This window comes from Scleropages formosus, chromosome 19 (genome assembly GCF_900964775.1).
Source record: "Scleropages formosus chromosome 19, fSclFor1.1, whole genome shotgun sequence".
NCBI lineage: Eukaryota > Metazoa > Chordata > Actinopteri > Osteoglossiformes > Osteoglossidae > Scleropages > Scleropages formosus.
In genome coordinates, this window is record NC_041824.1 from 25,601,741 (window position 1) to 25,627,363 (window position 25,623).

At 40.5% G+C, this 25,623-nt stretch overlaps 1 protein-coding gene across 4 annotated transcripts in view; it reads right to left on the minus strand.

Moving 5' to 3' along the window:
- Nucleotides 1-6,379: 6,379 nt before the first annotated feature.
- LOC108932577 (sodium- and chloride-dependent GABA transporter 1) overlaps nucleotides 6,380-25,623 on the minus strand; it is a 28,329-nt gene continuing 9,085 nt past the window's right edge. For all 4 annotated transcript variants that reach the window (XM_018749081.2, XM_018749079.2, XM_018749080.2 and 1 more), the window contains exons 4-14: nucleotides 19,627-19,837; nucleotides 18,714-18,846; nucleotides 15,056-15,190; nucleotides 14,625-14,728; nucleotides 13,514-13,638; nucleotides 12,594-12,706; nucleotides 11,671-11,811; nucleotides 11,455-11,554; nucleotides 8,596-8,696; nucleotides 7,727-7,897; nucleotides 6,380-6,628 (exon numbers count right to left, since the gene is read on the minus strand). In XM_018749081.2, coding sequence (XP_018604597.2) covers nucleotides 6,497-6,628; nucleotides 7,727-7,897; nucleotides 8,596-8,696; nucleotides 11,455-11,554; nucleotides 11,671-11,811; nucleotides 12,594-12,706; nucleotides 13,514-13,638; nucleotides 14,625-14,728; nucleotides 15,056-15,190; nucleotides 18,714-18,846; nucleotides 19,627-19,837 — 1,466 coding nt within the window. In that variant the 3' untranslated portion in view covers nucleotides 6,380-6,496. The remainder of the gene's footprint in view (nucleotides 6,629-7,726; nucleotides 7,898-8,595; nucleotides 8,697-11,454; nucleotides 11,555-11,670; nucleotides 11,812-12,593; nucleotides 12,707-13,513; nucleotides 13,639-14,624; nucleotides 14,729-15,055; nucleotides 15,191-18,713; nucleotides 18,847-19,626; nucleotides 19,838-25,623) is intronic.

Genomic DNA, 25,623 nt, shown 5'->3' on the forward strand with positions numbered 1-25,623 from the left:
CCAACACTTTCATTTCCAGGTGGAATCCAAGAATCAACGAGCACCAAATCAGCAGACTTATACTAAACTTATGATTAGAATGTGTTCATTTGAACTGCATTTTATGGGCACAACTGGATGTTCATCAGTGACACATAAAGGAAAAAGAATTTAAATCTGAAGTGATTAAATCACAATTACAAATGTAGCTGCAAATGTGAAAGAAATCAGGTATGTTCCCAATTAGCAGCATGTGTCACCTGGAGGGAGTGTAACAGCTAGCAGCTGTAATGATATGTAAGTAAAACTCAACCTCAGTAGAGAATCTTTGGGATGAGGTGGAAAGGGGTGAATATTTACATTTATTCACTTAGCCGACGCTTTTTTCCAAAGTGACTTCCAATGAACTCAATGTACTTTTATCAGCCCACACACCTCCAGAGCACCCGGAGGAAACCCACGCAGACACAGGGAGAACATGCAAACTCCACACAGACTGAGCGGGGATCAAACCCACGTCCTCTCGCAGCACCCAGACATTGTGAGACAGCAGTGGTACTGTGCCACCCCATAGGCCATGTACCATATGCCGCCGACATATATTCATAAAATATGTGGGCAGCTGACAGCATAGTGGTTTGGACCCAAAGGTCGCAGGTTTGAATCTCACCTCCAGCTGCAGTACCCTTCAGCAATGAACTCACCCTAAATTCCTTCAGTAAAATAACCCAACTGTGAAAATGGGTAAATAATTGTAAGATTAACATTATAAGTTTCTTTGGCAAAAAGTGTCAAACAAATGTATGTAATGTACATAAAAAATAGGAATTATGTGACTTCACTGAGTCAGCATGGACCAGAATTCGTGGAGAACATTTCAAGCATCTTGCTGAATCCATGCCATGTAATGCTGGCCAAAATTCTTCCTGTTCAGTATTTGCTAGATGTAGCTAATAAAATGGTACATTAGTATAGATCAAGTATGAAACTTATTCGTATTTCTCCACCATTGCATTTTTGGTGGCCTGTTTGTATCACTGCTGCATAAAGTAACCCAGACCTCCATCTTAGGCCTGGGAAAGCTGCAAAAAGGGGTTTAAAAGCATGTACTACTTCCCTAATGTAGTGACTACATATTTTTTAAATTGCAGATATAAACACTGTGATCACCCACAATATATAATAGAACTGTTTTCAATCACACTATACTGTACAACACACAATATATAATCTATCTTGGCCCATGGTCCTGCTGTAAGCACACTTCATTTGTACTACATGCAGAAGATGTAGGACTGAATGGTTTTGAAAACTATTAGCGTGTTTTTGGAGGTGATTATTGTAAGACGACGCAATTTTGTTGAGCAATCACGTTTATTGAACAATCAGTTAAATAGGGCAGTTTGCTCTATTTGCTCTCAGTATAGCAGTGCCTCCCCACTGTGGATTTCAGTCTCATGGATGTACAGCTTGGTGGCAACATGTACGCAGGGAAGGTTCTGGGGTTTCCCTCTGCCACTGCATCTGATCCTTCTGTCTAAGACAAAGAGCTTAAAACTTCGAAATGGTGCCTTCAATGTTTCCAGGAGTCCGAGGCAAGTTTTTTTTACCCTCACCACTCCCTTCCGGAATGAGTTCGGGTCTTGCAGCCTCATCAAAGAGTTGGATAACCACTCCTGGTTTGATTCCAAAACATATAAAGCCCTCAGTATGTGTGAGAGTTACAACTATTTATCCATTTATTAATACAGCTTGGTAATTTTTATTAGAGCAGTTCAGGATAAATACCTTGCTCAAGGGCACTATAACACTAGATGAAATTTAAACTAGTCGATTTTGGATCCAGAGGCAGCAGCTTGAACCACTGCGCCACCAGCTGCCTTCTTGGGTTTCTGTGCTGTTTAATGGTAGATCTGCAGTGTCTCTTCAAGGGCTTTTCCTAGTTCCGTGAGAAGCTGCACCAGCCCTGATGTAGAGAGCTACACGACAGCAACCCTTACTTGCCTGTATAGGAGCAGCTGCTGCCTTTCCCTCCGAAGGTCACAGGTTTGAAACCCACCTGCAGCTGTAGTAACCTTGAGCAAGGTACTTACCGTGAATTGCTCCAGTAACATTACCCAGCTGTATAAATGGGTAAATAACTGTAGGTACTTTAACACTGTAACTTGCTTTGGAGAAAAGCGTCAGCTAAATGAGTCAATGTGCAAGAGCTGACAAAACAAGGGTGTCGATCACGGTAGACTGCTTTAGACAGAGCATCGTCAGCAAAGAGACTGAAACCACAGCAAGTGATCTGTGTGACTCCTTGTTATGGCCTTACTCAGTAGTTCTGGAGCCCAAACCCCAAATGGGCCACCTGCTTCTCCCTGAGGCTGGAGCTCAAGGAAAAAGAAAATGCACCGTAGTGGGAAAAAACTAAACCTTACTTTTGGTTTCCTGTGACAAAATTCATAATTTTTGTGAATTAATTTCATAAACAGAACCAGGTCACAGCAAGAAAGAAACAGGACAGTGCCAATATGCCCACATACACTAAATGAAAGGAAAAAGGTCACAATATTTCACTGGCATTATCATACGTTTTGTACGTATTTTGTGTTTAATCTGACTTCACCAGAACTTTGGAGGCCGAGTGAGAAACCACGTTTTAATGTTAATATTCACTATGCTTTGTCTATTATTTTTCTTGAGAACAAATAAGCTCTGCGACATCTACCACTTTCAAGCACTGTACTTGTCATCTATTAAGTTATCTGTGTTTATTGCAGGCAGGAACGATCTAGAACTTGGCTGGACTTTAAGAAGCCAGTCACTTGCTCTATGATGATCGACTTGGCAAGAACAGTTTTCAACTTTTCATATAAACCCCTGAGAAATCTAACACGTTGTTGTAATTATCTTTCACCATGTAGTTACAGCTGCTGCCTTACAGAACCTGAATTCGAATCCTACCTCCTGCTGTAGTACCCTCAATTAAGGTGCTTATCCTGAATTGATACTGTAAAAATTACACAGCTGTAAAAATGGACAAATCATTTCAAGCAGCTCAACATTGTAATCTGCATTACAGAGCTTCACAAAAGCTTTGTGTTAAGTGAAAGAATGTAAATGGAAAGGATCCAAAGAGCTGTTCAGACCTCCATTCTCTCTTCTTTTTAAATCACCAAGGGTGTCGTGTTTTTCCACTTAAAAACAAAAATGGTGAGCAACAGCATAAAAGCAATGAGAAACTCGTGATAATACCGCAGATTGTGTTGCAAGTCACAAAAATAAACAACTGCATGTAAACACATTTCAGCCAACTAACCACAAGCAAGGGTGACTGACTCCATTTCTGCACTTTCACTTCTCTTTACAAACCACTTCCAGGACTGGATGTCAAGCAGATCACGCCGGTTGGAACTTGCAGTGAATCCAGCGGACATCCCATCACTGGGCTACTCATCTAGAATAAGCTATTTGTGAGACCACCTACGTGAGACATTTTATGGGGAGGGGGGCTGTCATACAACCCTTAGCTGATGTCGCTTTGTACCATGACAACACTGACATATTTACCTTAATCAAACACTAAAGTATCTCACAATTTTAAGCAAGTTGGGTGGCTGTGCTGTATTTCAGGTAAGCACCTTGGTATTGTGATTCAGGGACCTCAACACAGAAAACAAAACAGGCACAATTTAAAAAGGTACAATTCAGAGTGAACACTGTATTTGATGCTAAAATCACACTCATGTCTGTTCTGTGCAGATTCCTACAGGGTTATTACGCCATCCAGTGGTTCATTTCTACGAATGACAGCACAGTGTCACACAATGCAAAAAGATGCATTTGATTTTAAAGGAGGCACATTTTAATCAAAAGATCCAAACAATCAATACAGGAGTATTGGATGTTGACCTCTGGACAAACTGAGAAATAGTGGTATAATAAACCAGAAGGAAGAAAGCAATAATTGCATAGAGGATAAACATTTGCTCTGCACACAAGTACTGTACATAAGAAGTGAAGGCTGACACTATAATTATTATTTTTGTTAGGTTTACACAACAAATAGTCACCAGCCAATGTGAAGCAAACTCTATAGCCTGAAACACACACACCGGTACTGATGTGTAGCTCTAAACATAAATTAATATTTACCCATGAGATTTATGTTAAACAGAAATTTAACAAAATATTAACTTTTAACCAACTCTGGAAATGCAACAAAGATTAAAATTAAATTTTTGATCAAGACAACAAAACAGTTGAATTAAACCAATAAAAAATGAAATAAAAAAATATAAATATATATTTACTTATAAGACTTTTTGGAAATTCAGAAAGCAAACTAAGGTCCTGGAGGTTCGACTCTACTGTTTGTATACAGTCAGTGTCAAGGCTAATTCAGCGTATATAATCAATCACATTATCTGGCATTTTAAGTTACTGCTGCACTTGGAGCATCTCATTAAAAACAACTACGTTAGGTCCTTTTGAGCTATAGATTTTCAAAAATACAAACAACTTTACAGTAGGCCCCCTCCCAGTCAGCGGCCCTAAACTGAGCAGGAGTGTGGGATTGGATTCATTCACCAGATGCCCAGTGTTTGCAGCTCGTGCCTGGAGACTGTGAGTGGCCACAAGAACGGACAAGGTGACGAACACGACACACATTTACGGGACACATCTGTCAACAGTCCGAAGGTTATGGAAACACTACATTTTTGTTTTCGGTCATTTAAAATGATATTTAACTTAGTTTAAAAAAAAATTTTACTAATTTTTTGTTATAGCTACATTCAGGACTTATACAGAGTTTTAACAGGGAATAATTTAAGGCAAATCTTAAGTATGAAACATTTATAGATTGCATAAATTGCTAACAAAGAGATCTGAAAGCAATCAGATGTTGCCCATGTTTATGGAATGAACTGGTCAGTTTTGGGAAACAATGTAATTTCCTTTTCTGTAAATTTAAAATAAAGTTATTTTTATGCTGTTTCAAGTAAATAAATAAAATAAATGTCCTGTGATGAACTGGCATCCTGCCCAGAGTGCACCAGGCCTTGTGCACTGTGTTTCTTGACCACTGCAACCCTGAGTGGACAAGAGGCTGATGGAAATGAAATAAATAAAATTCTTCCAAGAGAATTCACTGTATTCACTGTAGTTTAATTGGAGGTTTCCACAGAATCTGATCCTAATCCATGAATACATTAGAGGGGGATTATTTCTATTATTAAAGTTTTACTGACTGTGATTTAGTGGGAAAAGCGACTGTGGATTTATAACAAATCAGTTCACAAAGACTTCCAGATCCAAATGTATTCATGAGCTGAGGACCCAGCACATGCACACATGGTCAAAGCTAAGCATAGTTCTAACTACTCTGCAAACACTGATACATACATCTCCTGCCATACTGTGCAGTACAAGGAGCTTTGCAAAAACCACAATGTTATTTGTGTATTATAATCTCTGACTTTACATGGATTTAGTAGTTTGGCATAAAATACAGTCATTGTTTTGTCACAATTGAATATTAAACATTACCCTTTACATTTACATATTACATTTATTATTTAATTATTATAGCATTTGCAAAATGTCGTTTTGTAATTATTTAACTGCAAGGTGCAAATATGATAATTTAACCTTTTCTTCAAGATTTCTTCAATGAAATCTGTTAAACTTTTAAAATAAACCAGAAACAATTTTTCAATATAGTACTGAAAACATTAAAAACAGAAGATTGTATCTTATGAAAAACACATTCAAAATATAAATATTCAGCATTTTATGTTACAATTAAAAAACATCCAAATAAAGCTTTTTAAAAATAGAGCACTTGAGGTATGACGCACCTCACTGCAGATGTAAAATGCACTGTTGTCACCTCCCCTACATAAGAATGGCCCCAGCAGCTATGCTGACCAAATTATAAGGTACGGCACATGAGGCTTTATCTGCTCTGCCATAGCACTGCTGAAAGGAGTATTCTTTATCACTTTAAACTAGGACAACTATCCGCACTGCACCTGTATTTCTCTTCACTGCGTTTGTAAAAAATCCACTCAGGTATATTAGAATAATGTACATATGAGACCAGGGGCAATACATAAAATTTCCTCCAGAGGAAAGCTTGGGACTTCTGAAGCTCCTACATACCACCATAGGGCAGTCTTCATGAAAAAAGGCAAAACACATTTGATGCCACTAAAAATACAGAAAACATAGATTTGACAAATATATGGAAAAGTATATAAAACAAATCAAAATTCAGAACCAACTACATTTTCTACAAAGAGACTCACAATATTTTAGCTACTGACAACTATTTACCCATGTACACAGCTGGGTACTTTACTGGAGCAATTCAGTAAGCATCTTGCTCAAGGGTAGAGACAAGATTTGAACCCGCAACCTTCGGCTCCAAAAGCAGCAGCCCAAACTACTACCCTGTCGACTGCACCTGCACCAATCCTTAGGTGTACGTGAGCCCCGTGTCAGCAGCCTGCTGAGAGCACAACGCTCAGCTGTCCACACCAAGCTTCCTGAGAGGGCTGTTCAAGGGCACGGAGTCTGGCATCTGCACTCTCCCGTTGTCTGGCTGTCTCTCGGCACCACCCAGCTCGACTGTGGGCAACAGCGATGCCTTCAGTCTCTGAGGGGGTCAAAAAAAGACAAGTGTGCCAATGGGGCTGAGAGTGAAAAAGATTAGCCCCAGCCCCATGCCAACTATGGCTTTTTGAAGGTGAGAGGACATAAGAGTTCCAGCTAAATGGGACAAAACCTATGAAGGTAACAGAATGTCCTTTTGCAGTAAGAAAATGTTCTGTCAGCAACAGAACCAACTCATTTCTTCATCAGGAATGCTGTGTTGTGTTGAGTTCATATGTATCTCACACTGTTATGATGGAAATAATTCAAGTAAATTTATTTTTATAGAGCTCTTCTCATGTAGTGACACAGAGCACTTGAACACAGGCACAGGGCAAAGAAACAAAGAGAGTTCAGACAAACAATGTGGCATCAATGGCCATTGCCCATTGAAAACGCCATCAAGGTTCCTTGAAACTCTGCTATGTTGTTTCTTTAGCGAAATCCTTGTCTTGCTAATGGTGACCTACTGTTAATATTTGTTTGTATCTCATGTTAACTTGTAATAAATTAAACCTTGAACACGCTGTCCTCTGAATGAACTGCACATTCTACAGCAGGACAAACTGAAGGTACTGTCTGAGATCACCTAGAGTGGTTCAGTAAATGTCCTTTTCTGTAGTAAAACAAAAATAGTGCTTATGATTACACTTAGCGAGTGACTACGAGATACTCAAGTTTGAGCAATTAAACCTATTTAAAAAGCCTTTATTAAAACAAGCTTAATAATTCTTATGTATGATTGCTTCATGGTAATGTAATAATTCAAACATTCATTAATCGCAGCCTTAATGTAAATCAAGGACTCCTAAACAAGCCCAAAAAAATCAAAAAGAAAAAAGTCAAAAGAAAAAGTTCTTGCAAGTTTAGTGTTTTAAGAAAAGTGTTCTGTTTCAGGGAGGCATCCCCATAAGGCCTGTTTACTGTCTGTATGTCCACATTTTCCAGAAACAAACGTGAATTTGTTGGCGCGTGTATAACTTTTTCACTGCACATGCAGCAGCACGCTCCATCTGGCACCGCTAGAGACAACGTGCCTGTCAATATCACAGTGTGCATGTGTCGTGCACGTGTGTGCAATGTATGAGACTGTGCTGCTCACATGCAGGAGTTTGCCCTTGCTGGTGCACAGCTCATGCAAGGCTCCCAGGGGGATCCACACAATAGACAGCAGGGAGATGAACCAGCCCAGCACTTCTGCCCATGCTGGATAGGTGTACGTCTTGCCGTATCTCGCTGGGGTGTATTGTACAATGCTGGAGATAAGGATACACTGCAGGAAAGAAACAACACCAGCCCAGTCAAAACAAACTCAGCAACATTCAGCTCGTAACACTTCTTAGTGGGGGCTTCCCACCAAAATGACCCTTTTACAAGACAGAATATTTTTAGTGCAGTTTGTATTGTGGGTTTGCCCTTTATGTGAGTTTAAACTAAGTAGTTTCAAAATACCACTATAAACCCTCAAGCATATTTTTGTTTAAACGCCTATACGAGAATTACAATACCAAGTATAGTTGTGCCGCTGGCCTCCAGAAGTTAATGCCAAGAGTGTCATATTGGAGATGTTAATTGCTCTGTTTCCACTGTTATTTTATGTAGTAAACATTATTTTTGTGCGTAATTTCTGAGCAAATGTAGCGAACAAGCAGCCTGCTAAGAGTGAAAGTGTTGGTAGTGACACATTCATGGCATTACATGGTGATACACTGAAGATGTCCAGTGCAAAGCTTCTCTCATCACTCACATCTGTAGGGTCAAAATTACACAAGCAATATTATTTTAAAAAATTAAACTTAACACTGTGGCATTTACCGTTATTCTTATGTCTAAAGTACATGAAATCTGAAATATTCACTATTATTACACATATATAAGATTCAATTTCTGGAACACAACTCTCACGTCAGAATCTTCCTCTATACCCTCTGTAGCTTCACCTTTCTCAAGAGCACAAAAGATGGAACTGACCAAAACTAAGAGGGGTGAGACAACCAGCCAGCAGATCTGGAAGAAGGCATTTGGAGGTTTTCCCAGCATCCTCTCCACCATGCAGGCAATGCGGCGGACTCCTGGAAGATGTACACCGGAAACATCATTTGTAGCAAAGCACTGTTCCTGTCATTCCCTTATTGCCAGGAGTGAACCACACACACACACATTTTCAGAACCGCTTGTCCCTTACGGGGTCACGGGGAACCGGAGCCCACCCGGCAACACAGGGCGCAAGGCCGGAGGGGGAAGGGGACACACCCAGGACGGGACGCCAGTCCGCCGCAAGGCACCCCAAGCGGGACTTGAACCCCAGACCCACCGAAGAGCAGGACTGCGGTCCAACCCACTGCGCCACCGCACCCCCTAGGAGTGAACCAGTAAGGCCTATTACTATGATCTCAACACAGACAGAGCAAGTGAGCCTTGTTAGACATAATGTAACAACCCAGCACTGCCTCTCAAGCCTTAGACAATCTTTTATCCATCCATCCATATTCCTCCGCTTATCTGGGACCGGGTCGTGGGGGCAGTAGTCCAAGAAGAGCCCCCCAGACTTCCCTCTCCCCGCACACCTCCTCCAGCTCCTCTGGGGGAACCCCAAGGCGTTCCCAGGCCAGCTGGGAAACGTAGTCTCTCCAACGTGTCCTGGGTCTGCCCCGAAGCCTCCTCCCAGTGGGACATGCCCGGAACACCTCACCAGGGAGGCGTCCAGGAGCACCTCAACTGGCTCCTCTCGATGCGGAACGCCTTGGGGTTTCCCCAGGGGAACTGGAGGAGGTGTGCGGGGAGAGGGAAGTCTGGGGGACTCTGCTCGGACTGCTGCCCCCGCGACCCGGCCCCGGATAGTGGAGGAAGATGGATGGATGGATGGATGAAAGTAAAATCATTCTGCCCAAATTTGACTGATTCATCACATGAGCATGGTCAGCTTGTTGCCACTTACAGCCTTACCATGTACACTACCAACATAAGCTTATTAATGCAGAGGCCCTTGCTTTGTTTGCAGGTCTGGTTCTGTAACAGTCCTTGATGTAGCCATAAGCAAACACGAGCTGTAAACACCATGGAAGCCAGCTTAATGAGGACAGTCCTGAGATCCTATTCTACTTCTGTGACTTTTACTGACAGCAAACATCAGGCTGCTTTTGCTATGCAACAGACAAAAATTTCAGAAAAAAGGTAAGTGACGAAAATGCAATTAAAAGACACACAGACACACACTGCAGCCTAACCCAGCAACACAGGATGTAAGGCTGGAGGGGGAGCGGACACACCCAGGACAGGACACCAGTGCATCACAAGGCACCTCAAGCAGGACTCGACCCCCAGACCCACCAGCAAGCAGGACCCAGTCAAACCCACTGTACCACCACATCCCCTTGCAATTATAAGAGATAATTAAAATGAAAGCAAGCAAACACTGAAAAAGTAACTCTTTAAAATATGAACATTCCTACCATGAGGAGTCAATATGCAGTGCTGTTTTTTACCTAATCTACCTGCTTCTATTCCCCGGACATTTCTGATTTAGTTCACTAAAACACTCCTGTCTCAGCCGACGGAGACAAAGCCAGGACTCAGAGGACCCAATCCTGTCCACTGGTCTTGCATTACTGTAATCAAGTCTGGAATTATGTACAGCATAGAGGGGGAACTGCACCTTGTGGGTTCTTCAAAAAATCTGCTTATCTCCTGTGACTGATGTCTCTAGTGATGTCCACCCAGTCCAAGCAAGCATCTATACCCAAGTTCTCATCTAAGTCCTCATCCAAGCCCATTCCTGATCATCGTGTCCATGTTCCCTTTCATCCTCGTTCCCACAAGTGATCACTGGGTCATGACCTGTACCACTGCACTTCTAACGAAACTTTTTACTTGGGCTCAAACACTTAGCTTACCTCTGGGTCTGGTTTCACAATTCCAAGTGTCCAACAGGTCTTACATACTTCTCACAACAAACATTGGCAGTCATTAACTTTCACATGAATAATTTCTGTTTCTTTGGTTTGCTGGTGTTCAGTGGATACTGCTTATGACTAAGCTGCAGGTTGTTCATTATTATGGCAAAGTGATTATTTTAAAATGATGAGTTTGCCAATTGTCAACATATTAGCAAGTGTAAAAAGGCTCAAATTCTGCTTTGATCAACGTATGAAACAACCGAGAAGCATCTGTTTCACACATGTTCAACACAAATTCTACATTAACTCTGTCCTGCTCAAATTCCCAAGGGGGGTGAAGAAGAATATAATCTGTAATTTATAAATTTATCACCCAAGCGATGCCATGTAACCTTGAGGATTTAAATATCTGCTTATGCCTATGACTCCAAGGCCTCAAGTGTACAAAGGGACAGAGAGTGTGTGGAAGAGAATGTCCACATCCTTATCTTTTCTCTCTGCAGCTGCCTGCTGACTCAGGACTACAGTCTGGCTGGAAGGCTTCCTCATCACAGTTTCTGAGCACAGCCAATGAGACCCAAAAAGTTTTTCAATTTAAATTTTTTTTTTTTTAAAGCACATATCCAAGTGCCCACTATCCTACCGATAGATACATAATAGACAGGCAGACGATTCTGTAAAAGCAACATCAGCTGCAGAAAACAACACTCCCGTTTTATTACATTCTCCGCCCTTTAACAATGTTACACAGAATGTAAACTCTTCTCATCTACACTGCTCAAATCTTCTTAGCCTCACCTCATTTCATCTTTAACATCACATAAGTACCCATAACTTCATCCCATTACCCACACACTATGAACATCTTCACAACCTTATCGCATCGACCACGCTGGCAACATTGTACTGAAATGCGACGGGCTGTCATAGTTACCGAAGATCCAGCAAACGGCAAGCACCTCGAAGAAGGCCAAGAACATAAGGGACACCACGGCAGTGTAATGATCCATCAGCTGAAAGACGTAGATCCCTCCCTGTTTTGGGACAACCGTGTTACAGCTGGCCAGCATCATACTCACATAGCACTGACGAGGATGGCAAGGCCCTCTGAGAGCCATCCGGCCAGACAACTGCAGGGTGGTATTCTCACCTGAGTGATGTGAGGGATTCCAAGAAGAAATCCAATGGTGCACACAGCAAGCACAACCAACTCTTTGTGCTTTAAGACCTTGAGGAGCTTTGGACCAACGCAATCCATGAGGCATGTCACTGCTACCTCCACCATGGCAAACTGCAGAGGAGCAAGACTTCTTTAAATAAATCCTCAAAAAGCTAGCCAAAGCTATCCACTAAATGACTTCTTTTCAGAAGTGGTATACATGTTACTGTAAGGGATAACTACAACTGATCACTTCAAGGAAACACTGATGTGAAGATTTATGCATAATAATCTGGAAGGGAGCACCTAAAAGTACTACTAACAGTCCACCCTCATTTCCTTTAACATAAACCCATTAATGCCCATAAATGGTCCTGGCAAGAGAGTAGTATCATTGCACTAAACTAGGATGTTTGGGGCAAACACTGATGATGACAATTATTTTGTCAAAATTTCATATTAAGATTAATAAAAAACAAAGAGCTGCAATGTGTTCTACAAGGCACATAATGACCAGGAAGCCATAGATTACATTTTTGTGTAGTACCTACTAATGCAAGTCAAAAACAGGCTTTAAAAAAGAAACATTAAGGGTTTAAAAAGTAATATTTTAGACTCCATAACAAAATCAGTTTATATATCTGAATGATCACTAGGATCTGAAAGGATTACTGTATACAGTTGTTAACTTTTCTTTATAAACAGGCATTCTTACATGATGTGTATCCATGTCTTCATTTCAAATCATTTCTGAAAGCAGTTTTACCCTTCAATGCCAAAAATAACTAGTGCTTATCATCTTTCCAAAGTCACAAGTGTGTGTGTGTGATCATACCTGTTTTTAAGGAAGTCTGTTTTTATGAAAGTACAGATCCATGTATGCCTACACAGCATGTGTTTGAGTGTGTGTGCACCTGGCTGTCCAGTCCCAGGCAGAGGAGCATCAGGAAGAAGAGGGAGGCCCAGAGCTGGGACACAGGCAAGGTGGAGAATATCTCAGGGTAGACTACAAACACCAGACCAGGCCCTGTAAACACACCCAGACACACACGTCTACTGAGACACACATCTCCTGAGAATCCTAGGAAACAAGGATCATGTTCAGCCTCCATTGTTAACAGGAAAGAGATAAAAGGCACCATCACACTCAAGTTACATTTCTCAGAAAGGTGAAACCAGCAGTAATCTGATGCAGAATTACTACGGTAGGATTGTGACCAATAAATCATGCCAAGGGCACATAAGATTTAGTACAGCGCTGGCCATTCACAAAACAGTACACTCACCATTCATGCAGTTTAATGTAATATACTGAGTTATAAAGTAATTCCAGACAGCTACCTGCTCTCTCTGATTAGCTTAATGACCTGCTTTACTGTCATTATAGCAATATGAAGAAAGAGAGCCTTGAGGTGAACCCTTGACCATAAACACAGATTCTCAGGCCGCTTCTATTATTGGTACTGCAGCTACAGGTTCACAATCTCTTATTCATCCCACTCACTGTGAATATTCCTGTGTTTCGCTGCAGAAATATTAATGTGTGTGATTACAGGGTGCTGCCCCAGACCCCCCTGGGGGTGTTACGTAATATACAGTACGTATATGCACCTTAATAACATTCTAAAATCTGAAAAATTATGAATTCCAACAACACATCTAGCCCCGAGGGTTTGGGATAAGGGATGGTGGACCAGTACATCCCAGCCCATCTTTCTATTAGAAGAGGACATATGGAAGCACTTTAAAAGATGAAAAAGCAATATCTGAATTATAAATCAATTTAAGAGATATCTGAAGAGGGACACATTATTAACTGCCCTGTGCTACTTACCATCCGTGGCAATGTTGTCCACTGGCAGATGGTGGACATGAGCCATGTATCCAATTGCTGAAAATATCACGAAGCCAGCAAGAATGCTGGTTGCCGAGTTGGCCAAAGCCACGATTAAAGTGTCTCTGTGAAAGAGCAACACAATTCATTTAAATTCTTGGGAGCAGGATCAAGTTGTGATACATTGCTAGTTGTTTCTACTTTATATGCACTGGTTCTTCAACTTACAAACACAACTGGGACTGGAAGCCCGTTTTTAAGTCAATTTGTTCAAACACCTTATGTCATTTTACCACTAATTCACAATCAGTAAAAGCTCAATAATACAGACATCTCAAATTACTTGCCAGTTATGTTCTGTAAAAACTTCAATATGTGTGTATACACATATGCAAATACTCCGACTTTTAAAACACAATTTTGAATGACATTAAAATTAAAACTATTTTTAAATATTAAGTCTCTACAGTACGCATTCTTATTGAATGCCAATAGTTGGCTGATTCTTCGCACAAAGATGCAAAGCATTCACTATCTTTTTATTGACCGTCAACATTTAGGAACACCAGATATGAACTGGAAACACTATTTGAATGAATCCAGTCCACCACTGCTGTACTACTTTGGTGCATCTTACAGCCAACAAAAAGTTGAGTCTACAGTGAATTAAGTTCACTGAATTACGCTGAACTTAAAAGAACAAGTAATCTTTCATGTGAATCGCAATGTCATTAATTTCCAGGTTCAAATATGTACAGTACTGTAAAAGCAAGGTCTAAAGTTCACAATAGAGCAACTGTATAAATAGGTTAATGTGTTCATATTCCAGGGAGTGGGTTGGACCGCAGTCCTGCTCTTGGGTGGGTCTGGGGTTCGAGTCCTGCTTGGGGTGCCTTGCGACGAACTGGCATCCTGTCCTGGGTGTGTCCCCTCTCCCTCCGGCCCTATGCCCTGTGTTGCCGGGTAGGCTCTGGTTCCCCGCAACCCTGTATGGGACAAGCGGTTCTGAAAGTGTGTGTGTGTGCGTGCGTGCATATTCCCTTATCACTGACTCAGTCATTTGTGGTGGATGAGACCATAGGTTGTGGCTGGTGCTGAGGAGGCTTGTCACCTGATGATGTTGTTGTTGAACTTGTTGTAGCTGGCCATGGAGATCATGCTGCCAAAGGCGATCCCAATGGAGTTAAAGATCTGGGCAGCAGCATTCACCCACACCTTAAAACAGAAATTTGATGTCTGCCTGTTTTGCAAGTGTGGCGCTGCGGGTTTGGCTGATGTCCGCTGTGTGGCGGGTCCAGGGCTCGAGCCCTGCTTGGGATACCTTGCGATGGACTGGTGTGCCCCCCCACATTTCCGGAATAGGCTCTGGCTCACCGTGACCCCGCTGGTTGTTGACATTGGTTGGTTGGTGTTTTCCACATATACATGCACTATACGAGCTACAAACGAGCTTTGTAAACAGCAGCTGTCATATGCAAATGTAGGCTGTATTTTCACTGATGCTACATAAACACCACTAATCAAGAGAGAGATCATGGTCACCTGGACTTCCAGTAGCTTGCCCCAGTTGGGCATCAGAAAGTAGAGTATTCCATCATTGGCCCCAGGGAGCTGGACATTGTTGATCAGTAGGGTGAACAGTATAAAGTAGGGGAACGTGGCTGTAAAATACACCACCTGGAAAGGATTTTAAGATGTTAGAGTATATATAAAGAAAGATGATAAAACTGATTTCATAATTCCTTTTCAGGTGTATACATTTACATTTTTTATTTCTCAGATGCTTTTCTCCAAAGCAACATAGATCTCATAGAAAATACAATGTGTACATAGATTCTTAAGTACAGTTAGTTTGTTTCTTTCCCCCATATGAACCATGTTATATGTTCATCACATGAGTAGCTGCACAAAATTTTCTCAGAATATTCATGATTCGTGATCACCTTCTTAGCCATTTTTTTGGGGAGATACATATAAACATTTCCATTACATTACAGAAGTAGCTGTGTATAGGATTATCCGGGCATGATCTTAAAGTTATAGTGCATGAATAATATGTATAACTTCTCATTGATCATATCTTTTTATTTTGCTCAGAGGTTAATTTTCCTGTGTATATCGATCACTAAAGTAGCACAGGGCAACTTAAGATATTTGGCAACATTTTTTCAATAACTATAGGTGATCCTTCACTTTTGATGGGGTTCTGTTCCATAAACCTTGTCATAAGCTGACTTTGCTGTAAGTCTCCAGTTCCCTTATACTGTATGACATAAACCATAAGTATATAAATTATAAGTATATAAATAAACAAGAAACTTGTATTAATGAGTAGCATAATGTATAACAGGGCTTTGAAATGTTTTTGCACTAATTTCACACATTATTCATATTAAATACTAAGAATACAGTATGAAAATTAATATTTCCATGTTATATTTTCATGCTGCACTGTTATTTTTAAATATGTTTTCTTTTTCTTTACTGCACCACTAGAACATTCTTGTTTTCATTTACTAAACATTGTAAAACCATGTAAAATGATGCGTCCTTCTTCAAATCTCTCTTGAATGGAATCAAAAACTAAACGTTCTGTAAGTAAAACCTTTTCTTTGTAAACCACTGCACACCGTTGCTGACAGACACTCAAACAGTGACTGAGACCAAACAATAGAAACACAGGTGTCATGGTTCAGTGTGGCTATCATGCTATCACAAAAGTGGAGCAGTTTGCAAAAGATGGGATGGCTGTCACAAGTACAATCTGTCAGAAGTTGCATAAGAAACAAGATGAGAATCACCTGTAGTTCCAATATCCACTGGTGCATATAAAAAGGGAATGCAATGAATTAATGGGGCTTTTTAAGGGACGGAAAATAGCTTATTGTGGTTTCTAAGATACTGCAGTATCCCAAAAAAAAAAAAACTGCATCAGTACAGTCCACTACGGATCAATTTCCTTATCTACGAAAAACACCAAAATAGACAGTCTCATTGTCCTCTTTCTCTGCTCACTCAGAAAGCAAAGTCCCCAGCTAAAGCCCTGCAGTATACATTAACACAGAAATACAAATGAGCAAAGGTTAACTTAGCTTTTGTAGACATCCATTTTAACTGAAAAATTTGCATCTCATTCCCCAAATCATATCGGAGACATAAACAGCAATGGTAGCACTGCTGCCTCTGCAGATAAGCACAACAGTCAATCCACCACCCAGTTAAAAAACTCCTGCCCACATGTGATTCTGAACATCTATCTCTGGAACAGTTGCAGATGAAGGGAACTCCACAGAGGGACAAAGCCATAAAAGAAAACACTGCAATATGGTGTGCAGAAAGGCTACACATGCGTTTCAGTGTTCCCTTAAAAACACACGAGATAAAGGAAACATTGCCTTTATGACTTCCATTTACATTAATTCATTTACCAGATGCTTTTCTCCTCAGGGAAATAAAGGGCATTTTACAGACAAAGCAAATTACATTTACATTTATTCATTTAGTAGACGCTTTTGTCCAAAGGGACATACATCTCAGCAAAAGTACAATTTATGCACTACATTAAGAGAAAGAGACGTAGCTGCAGACATAAAAGTCTCAAGTAAACCTAGTTTGTTAAATTAGATGTCAGATGACACAAGTAGCTGCCTACAGAACTACAGAACTGAGTCAGATGGAAAATACAAAGGTTAAAAGGGATTCAGCAGCTCTGAAGGATGGAAGGAACTCATTTCAAATAGGAGCCTAAAGTAAGAACCTGAATACTTTGGATTTCGGACTTGTGGTGGGCAAGACCGCCAAGCAGTCAGTGGTGATGGAGCAGCACAACATGGGGTATATGGAGTGGTCAGGTTCTGTAGGCATCAGTTGGATGGGCCTTCTAGGAGATGATCAACTGCAAAATCTTCGTACAATGGGTTCAGAAAATCGCTTCGGCGCTGTACTTAATACTGCCACAAAAATAATTTCATTTTGTAATAACAATGTGTTCTTGAGGGTTTATTCAACATTTAATTTTCACATCCTTTTGCAGAATAAACTGTCGCTACAACCATTCCACATGTAAAGGCTGTTACTGTTCACACCAAACACAAAGAACATAAGGCTTGCGTTCCACTTTTCATATGGTTAAATCTACAGGTAAAAAGATATTTTCAGTTGAGTCTTCTTTCATTCACAATTTTTTATTGTGTTCTGTTATCTTTTTTTGTGTCGCTTCTCCACCTACATTGCCTACTTCTGTTCCAAACTAGTGTGTGCTCCCTGGCAGGACATGTACTGGCACTGTTACCTGATTACACTGTTATTACCTAATTATTGTTATGTGTAATGTCAAAAACATATTATCATTAAGAAATTACCCAACAGGGGTCATCACTGGTACTAAGAGGCTTTATGCTTAGTCCTATTTGGTTCTTCCTTCTTTCTCCAAGCATATTTTAGTTGCAGTGGATGGGAGTCAATTCCCATAAATACACAATGTCTTTAGTATTTCCTGTTATTCTTAGGAATTATTGAGATATCCCGTCACTCTTCTTGCCTAATTTATTAAATTACAGGATTAGTCAAACAGTCAATTACAATGTGTAGATTTTACTTTATATCTGTATGACTAACGCATGCATAGTTTTTCAGTGACTGTATTGTTCCTTACTACCCTTTATATTACATATATTTTATCCAAATTACCTTAGAGTTAAAAACGATACAGTGTTACATTTTACACTCTATTCAAGTGCATCTTTTTACAGGGACAGCTTGTAGTGCAGGGGTTAGAGCTGTTGCCTTTGGACCCAAAGGTTGCTGGTTTGAGCCTCACTTCCAGCTGTAGTACCCTTGAGCAAGGTACTTACCCTAAAATTGCTCCAGTAAAATTACCCAGCTGTATAAACAGGTAAATAATTGTAACCTCAACACTTTATGTTGGCTTTGGGGAAAAGTTCTGGCTAAATGAATAAATGTATTGGAAAAAATGTGTAAAAATAGTCTGGCTCATACAATCTATAACCTTTCCTATTGCTAACTCTAGTACCTTGACCATTACAGTACCTGCTGCTTGGAGAAGCTGGCCTTGAGAGGACAGAATATTCTTTAGTTCCCCTCATTGGTAAACAGCCCATAGTGGTTAAGAACAAGTACAGGGACCTTTCTCAAGAACACAAGAGCAGGGAACCTTCAGCACTGTAGGCAAGCTGCTGACCTTCCCAGTGGACTTGACTCCTTTGAAAATGCAAAGGTAGACGATGATCCAGGCTAGCACGAGCAGGCCAAAGAGCTCCCAGCGTAGCTCCCCCATCTGCTCGATCCCATCGGTCATTTCCAGCAGCTTGTAACTGAGACAGAGAAATAGGGAATTTATCACACACAACCAGAGGGCCAAAATTATAGCCTGACACACATGAAAGTTCTGAACAAACCAGGTCATATGTCTAAGACTAAGACTGCCAGCAGAGACATTCAATAAAACTCAACGAGGCTTTGAGGTTACAGACTGGCAGAGCATAAATGGGAACTGGAAACAACAAATGTCAGCAGTGACATGTGGTCAACTGGGTTCCAACACTAGGGCAAGACTTAAAAGTACAGAGATCAGGCCATATATCACAGTAAAATTATCAGTGTAAGAATGCTCTTTTCATCAGTGTTCCAAACCAGGCTATCACACACACATTTTCTGAACCGCTTGTCCTATACGGGGGTCGCAGGGAACCGGAGCCTACCCGGCAACATAGGGCGTAAGGCTGGAGGGGGAGGGGACACACCAAGGATGTGACGCCAGTCCGTTGCAAGGCACCCCAAGCAGGGCTAGAACCCCAGACCCACTGGAAAGCAGGACCCAGTCCAACCCACTGCGCCACCGCATCCCCCTACCAGGCTCTCAATCTTTCTTTATTAACACACTTTAAAAATACAGAAACTTCTGAAGAAGTAATAAAAGGCAGACTGAAAGACATATATTGTCTCAAATGTGCCGAATGCTCAATCACATTCATTCTGACCACTCATCACACATTCCAGTCCATTTGATGTGCATAAAAATTGACTGGGGTAGACCAAGGCCGTGCCAATGTGCTAGGAACCTCAGATAGAGCTGGAGGTGTGGTGTGACTCACTCAAAGAACTGCTGGCTGGAGGACCAAAGGTGAGTTGCATTGCCAGGGAAACCCGTGGAGCAGTTGCTCACGAGGTTCCATGTGTTGTTGCAGGACTGCCATGGCAGAGGTGTGCCAAAGGAGTTGAAGAGATAATAGAGGGCCCAGGTCATGAGGACATTGTAGTAGGTGCAGAGTATGAAGGAAATGACCACAGTGGCAAGCCCCACACCTGGGGGTAGCGGAAAACTAAATGTAAATAATAGATCTGCAGTACCACATTACATGCGCCACAACTCCATCTTCTACCATGTGCACACATGTTCCAAGTTGTGATTCTTTCAAATTCTCAAAAAATTTAACATTTCTGCTACCGTTCCTCTTGGCTTATGCAGAAACACACAGACAAGTTGAATACTGGACTTTCTCATTTGAAAATGCCTAAAGATATAACAGTGTTACATTATTTTGTCACTAACAAAACCAAAGGCTTTTTCAGGAACAAATTACCAGAGGGGAAATAAGATCAGATCCAGGGAGCTTTTCTGAAAGGAAATGTATCGGAGCTAGAATGCATTTGTCTGCTTCAAAGTGGTCTGGCATGAGATGGAGGGCACAGTGGAATTTGAGCGAGCGATTTAGTACAGGAAGTCCTCAAAAAACTTCACAACAAGTTTGTGCCAAGAGACCAGGCGACACAGCACCGTTCCACTTGACATGAACCAAGTTTTGGAAATTTCACAGTCCCTCCACTCACCTGAACCTAAAGGTTTGGAGAATCAAGCATAAAGTCAAACTGCCTGTGAACAATGGGTGTGATTCTTACCGGACAAAAAAATGTCATTGCCCGAACCAGCATGTCACAGTGCATTTGGGCGGCTCATCGGTGAGTCGTCATCTGGCAAAACCCCCTTTTGTGCCCTACTGTACCGACACAGACAGGCCCCCCGTGTACCTTTTTGGTAATTGTCCCACAGCTTGCAAACAAAACCACAATACATTCTCACCCTCTCAGCCACATTTTGACATTGCAAATCATGAATTTATCACATAAAGAGAATAACACATGACAACTGGGGACCATTAAGATAACACAAATATTTTTACAGTGGCCAGTTTATCCCACGTGTTCTGTATTGTAATAATCACAATAATCACTAAGTAATAAGCTAATAACATATTTTTGCACAGATGAAACTGAGCACACGAAACCCTGACATTGCAGGTATTTCATTCAAACAATGAAAACCGGTGAAATTCCTCCATAACTTTCTATACTTTCTACTTCCAATTTAATGCAGTAGAATTTATATTCAGCATAGACACATCATTTTTTGTGTATGAAAGAGGCTTAAGGAGGCAAAGCAAAGGAATTTCCCACATAATCCACACAGTAACAGCCAGTGTATACATAAGCCTGGAAAAGGTAACCAGTTTTTCAAACTATAACTATAAATTCATTATGAGCCAGGAGTGAACTAAGAATTAACAACTACCGTAAAATCCATATCTAGCGCCCCCGGGGGCATTACATTTTCCAAAAGGGGGCGTTTATTTGAGGTCATATGGTAGTGAAATCAATCATCATTTCTCTCCCTAAAAAGTTCATGCAAATGCCACAAGTACATCAGGTATTACCCCCTAGCATCCTGTCAACAAATGACACCTTTTGATCTTTGCCGCCACTGTCCATTGATCTTCCCAAGAAGAATCGGCGGCAGACTGTGATGGTTTTGACCCAGATGAACTTCATGTGAGTGAAAATGTGCTTGAGAATGTTGCCGGGGGTAGTACTGGCCTTGCTGAGTGTGAAATTTCGGACTGTGAATCTGACCACTCGCATATGACAGATGGTGGACATTAATAAACCAGTGGATTATCTTTGTTGTTTACGGTGTGTAAATGTATTAATAGAGTTTAACAGTTGTCAATGTCAGTGCTTTCATGGAAGTTTTATGTGTTCGCATAGTTATTAATGTGTTTGCGGGTTGTTTCGTGTTACGGACTACGGAAGAGAATGGGATTTAAAACTTGGTACCGGTAATTTTTTTTTTTTTTCATTCTTTTCTGCTTACTCGAAAAAACATATACTGGGTATTTTCAGAAATGGGTGGGGGTGTTAAATAGGGATTTTACGGTAGTTAAGACACCCAGCACCTTGACCATACCAAGGTGAAGGAACCTGGAGACAGTCATCAAGAGAACATTTAATTATTGCACAAAGTAATAGGAAACCTTGCATGCAAGTTTTTTGGTAAATACATCATTTCTCTACTTTTAGTGCCAATGAAAGCAATATGAACAAGTGTAATGCACAATTTAATAAATTAAGTGAGGTGGACGTAGGCCAGTAATGCTAACAATAAATGAGAGTCAACACAAAAACTGTTCATTGTACTTCTTTTCAGAGATTTTGGTAAGGGTAAGACCACGTGTCATAATGTAGTGGTAAATCACTTTGGAGTACAAGTCTGATGCATTTGTTTCTTTGCCTTATGCTTATGTTAAAGAACTCTGTGTCACTGCATGAAAAGAGCGCGCGTGCACACACACACACACTGTCTGAACCGCTTGTCCCATACGGGGTCGCGGGGAGCCAGAGCCCAACTTGGCAACACAGGGCATAAGGCTGGAGGGGGAGGGGACACATCCAGGACGGGACGCCAGTCCGCCACAAGGCACCCCAAGCAGGACTCAAGCCCCAGACCCACCGGAGAGCAGGACCCGGTTCAACCCATTGTGCTACCGCGCTCCCGCATGAGAAGAGCACTCTATAAAAATAAATTAATTTGAATATAATTGTAAAAATCCTCAGCCCGTGAATCCTAGGAAGTCATGACAAATCAAATCCAGAATGCACAATCATTTGGGGGAAAACTTGAATAGCAGTTTTAACAAATTATGAGAACATAAATTCAAATACGGAACAGAAACAATTACACCAGGAAAAAATTATGCATATAAATATGACAGAAGGATAAAGGAAATCAGCTTTTTCTATAGCTTACTACTATTGACAGCACAATAATATATCAACAACCATGTGAAAGGATCAAAAAAATATACAGAAAGGACTACCTGCTCCAGGCCCTCGCTTAGCACTGAGCCAATATCAGGCTGAAATGATCGAAAAATCAAGTGACGGACCCATATGTTTTGACCGGGTAGACTATCTCTGTCTTTGAGGAGATAAAAACTAAGAAGAGAAATCTTCAGGTTAGAACAGCTGACAGAAGCAAACATTTTGCCCCATGAAAGGTGATGTCCGTTGATGGCTGAGTTTTTATTCCAGTGTCAAAGAGAACCACATCTGCATGTGCTTCTGAAGCTCCATAATTTTCAGAACAAATCTGTGCAGAAAGCTGCATGATTCTACCACAGAAGCCCGTGTCCTGAGGGTTGTTCCTTTCAGTCCCAGTTTATGCTGAGCTGGAAAACATTCTGGCTCCGATGTGCTGCAATCAACTCCCATCTCACTACACTTATGAAGGGTCTTAAAACACCTCTTCCGGACTCAGTTCTCCAGCAATCTCTTAAGTGCATCATAAACATGTAAATGTTTACACTCAATAATGTTGTGATTATAACTTTTGAATAACCTTTCTGGAGCTACTCGTGTGATGTACGTTGGTTCGTATGGTGGAATGCGACAAATTAACTGTACTTTTGAATCACGTGTCTGCATCCAAGTCTCTTCTTCTGTTGATGTAATGAACTCATTGTATCTTTCTGTGAGATGCATGTTGCTTTAGAGAAAAACATCTGCTAAATAAGGCTGTATAAATAGATATGACTGTAAGAGTCAACAGAAAAAGTAAGAGGTGTAGTCCTTCAGGGAGGCCAGCTAATGTGAGCTTCCTGTAGGTCAGATGGGAAAGAGATACTCCTGGGAACTGTCCAGTGCATCATTGTGGACTAAACCCTTTACAGAGCATATGTATGGCTCCCAACACATGGTTTATCTTAAAGGCACCGCTGATAAAAAGAAAAATGTCTTTGAAAGATCGTGGAGAACCAGAACACAAGATGAAATATCCACATTTCAATTTTCGGATTTAATTTCGATTTTGCGCGAGGACAGGTACCGATTTGTTGTAATGTTCATCAACTTTGCCTTGCAAGAGAAAATATCAAATCAGAAATCTTGCTGTAGGTTCAGCACAATGGATCTGAGCTACATGTGTAAGAGCTCCTTTCCTATCAGTTACTCTACACTGACAGCACATTACTGCCGTGTAGGAAACGCTTCCTGTTTTATGTCAGTGCAGAGCCAACATGCGTACAATGGCTCTGAAAGGGGTCACAAAAGGGTTACACGCAAAAGGCAGTCCCAAGTATATTTAAGAAGCTCTCAGCCATCAACAGATCATCAGAAAGAACTGTCACAGAAATATGCTGCTACAAAACAATTTTTCAATGACATTAATTTAAAGAGGTGGACTCAAACTCATTCAAATATGAAAAATGTATGTTAATTCTTTTGATTACAGTCCAGCAAAATGACATTAAATGAGTGCTTACAAGACAAAATACGACAGATTTCTCAAGTTTTGGTCTAAAAATTATGGCAAATTGCTGATCAGAAAACGTTCTTCTTTCTCAAAAAGTCTGAATTTTTCTTTGATGGAAATAATGGATACTTATTGTTTTTATTTATTAACGTAAAAGAACTGGGAATTTCTTTCTAATAAACATTTTTTCATGGTTTATGGTTTTGATGCATACCTACTGTCACTCTTGTATGAATATATTCAACTTTAAGGCTAAAGTTTCATTTATAAGTGAGTTGCCTGCATTCCCTTGCACAGTCACTTAAAGGGACATAATGTGTTCAAGTAAATAAAGAATTTATCAATTCAGCTGCATTGGAGACTTTTACTACTGCAGTTAGTTAAACATCAAATTATTGTTCTAAGTCATCCCCTTTCTTGTGTTTAACAGCAAGTACTCTCTCCAAATTCATTTATCAGTAAATAAATTTAAAAATGTAACAGAAACAAAGTACACTGGTTCCTCAGGTTATGAACTGTAGAATTACAAATTTACTCAGATAAAAAGTTATTTTTCTTTGTGGAGATGAGATTTGAACTGGCAACTTCTAGGTTTAACATTAACAGCCTTTGCTACTATGCAACCAGCTGATTGCCCACCTCCAGCTGTAGTACCCTTGAGCAAGGTACTTACCTTGAATTGCTCCAGTAAAATTGCCCAGACATATACATGCGTAAATAACTGCAAATAGCTTAACATTGTAAGTTGCTTTGGAGAAAGTCAAATCATCAAATAAATAAATGTAAATGTTGTATGTTTTTCTATTTCTTAACTGTTTTCTGTAGTTCCTATTTGCAGCAGAGAAAATATCATCTATGTTTACCCACCAAGCCAACGGTAAAGTTCACTAAAGAAGAATATAATGTGTGGGCCCACCTTAATTCAACTCAGTTCTATAGTGTTTACAGCTCACACTATATGTGTGCGTTTTTCTGTTTCCCATAATTAGGGACCCACAACTAAAGTGGGGGCTACAGTAGATTTACAAAGTGAGTTAAAAGTGATGAGGTGACTGAATTGAAGCTTGTGAAAACAACCAGTTTTCACTGTGAATAATTTTAGTTCTAATGTCACTTAATTAAATCAAAGGTAATCAAAGTCTTATGCGGTATTTTATTTATTATAGCTACATATAAGGTTTTACCTGCCTTATAATAAACAGAAGGACATTTATATTATCAGGTTCTCAAGATATCATGACCCTACACTGCACAAGAGCTGATTGTCAACGGATTGATGGATGAATGCATGGGCGTCTGGAAGCTTTTACTCACAGCGGCTTTGGAGCTTTGAACAAAATGAGCTGCAAACAGCCTTAGAGTCCTGAATGCATTTATAACTTGAGGAGCCAGTCTATTTTAGCTATTCAAAGATCCTGATTTTTTCCTCACCTTTTGGACACATTATTCTTAGACAAATCACTTTCAGGCTACCACAGGACTACAACAGGATGCTCCTTTTTCATGA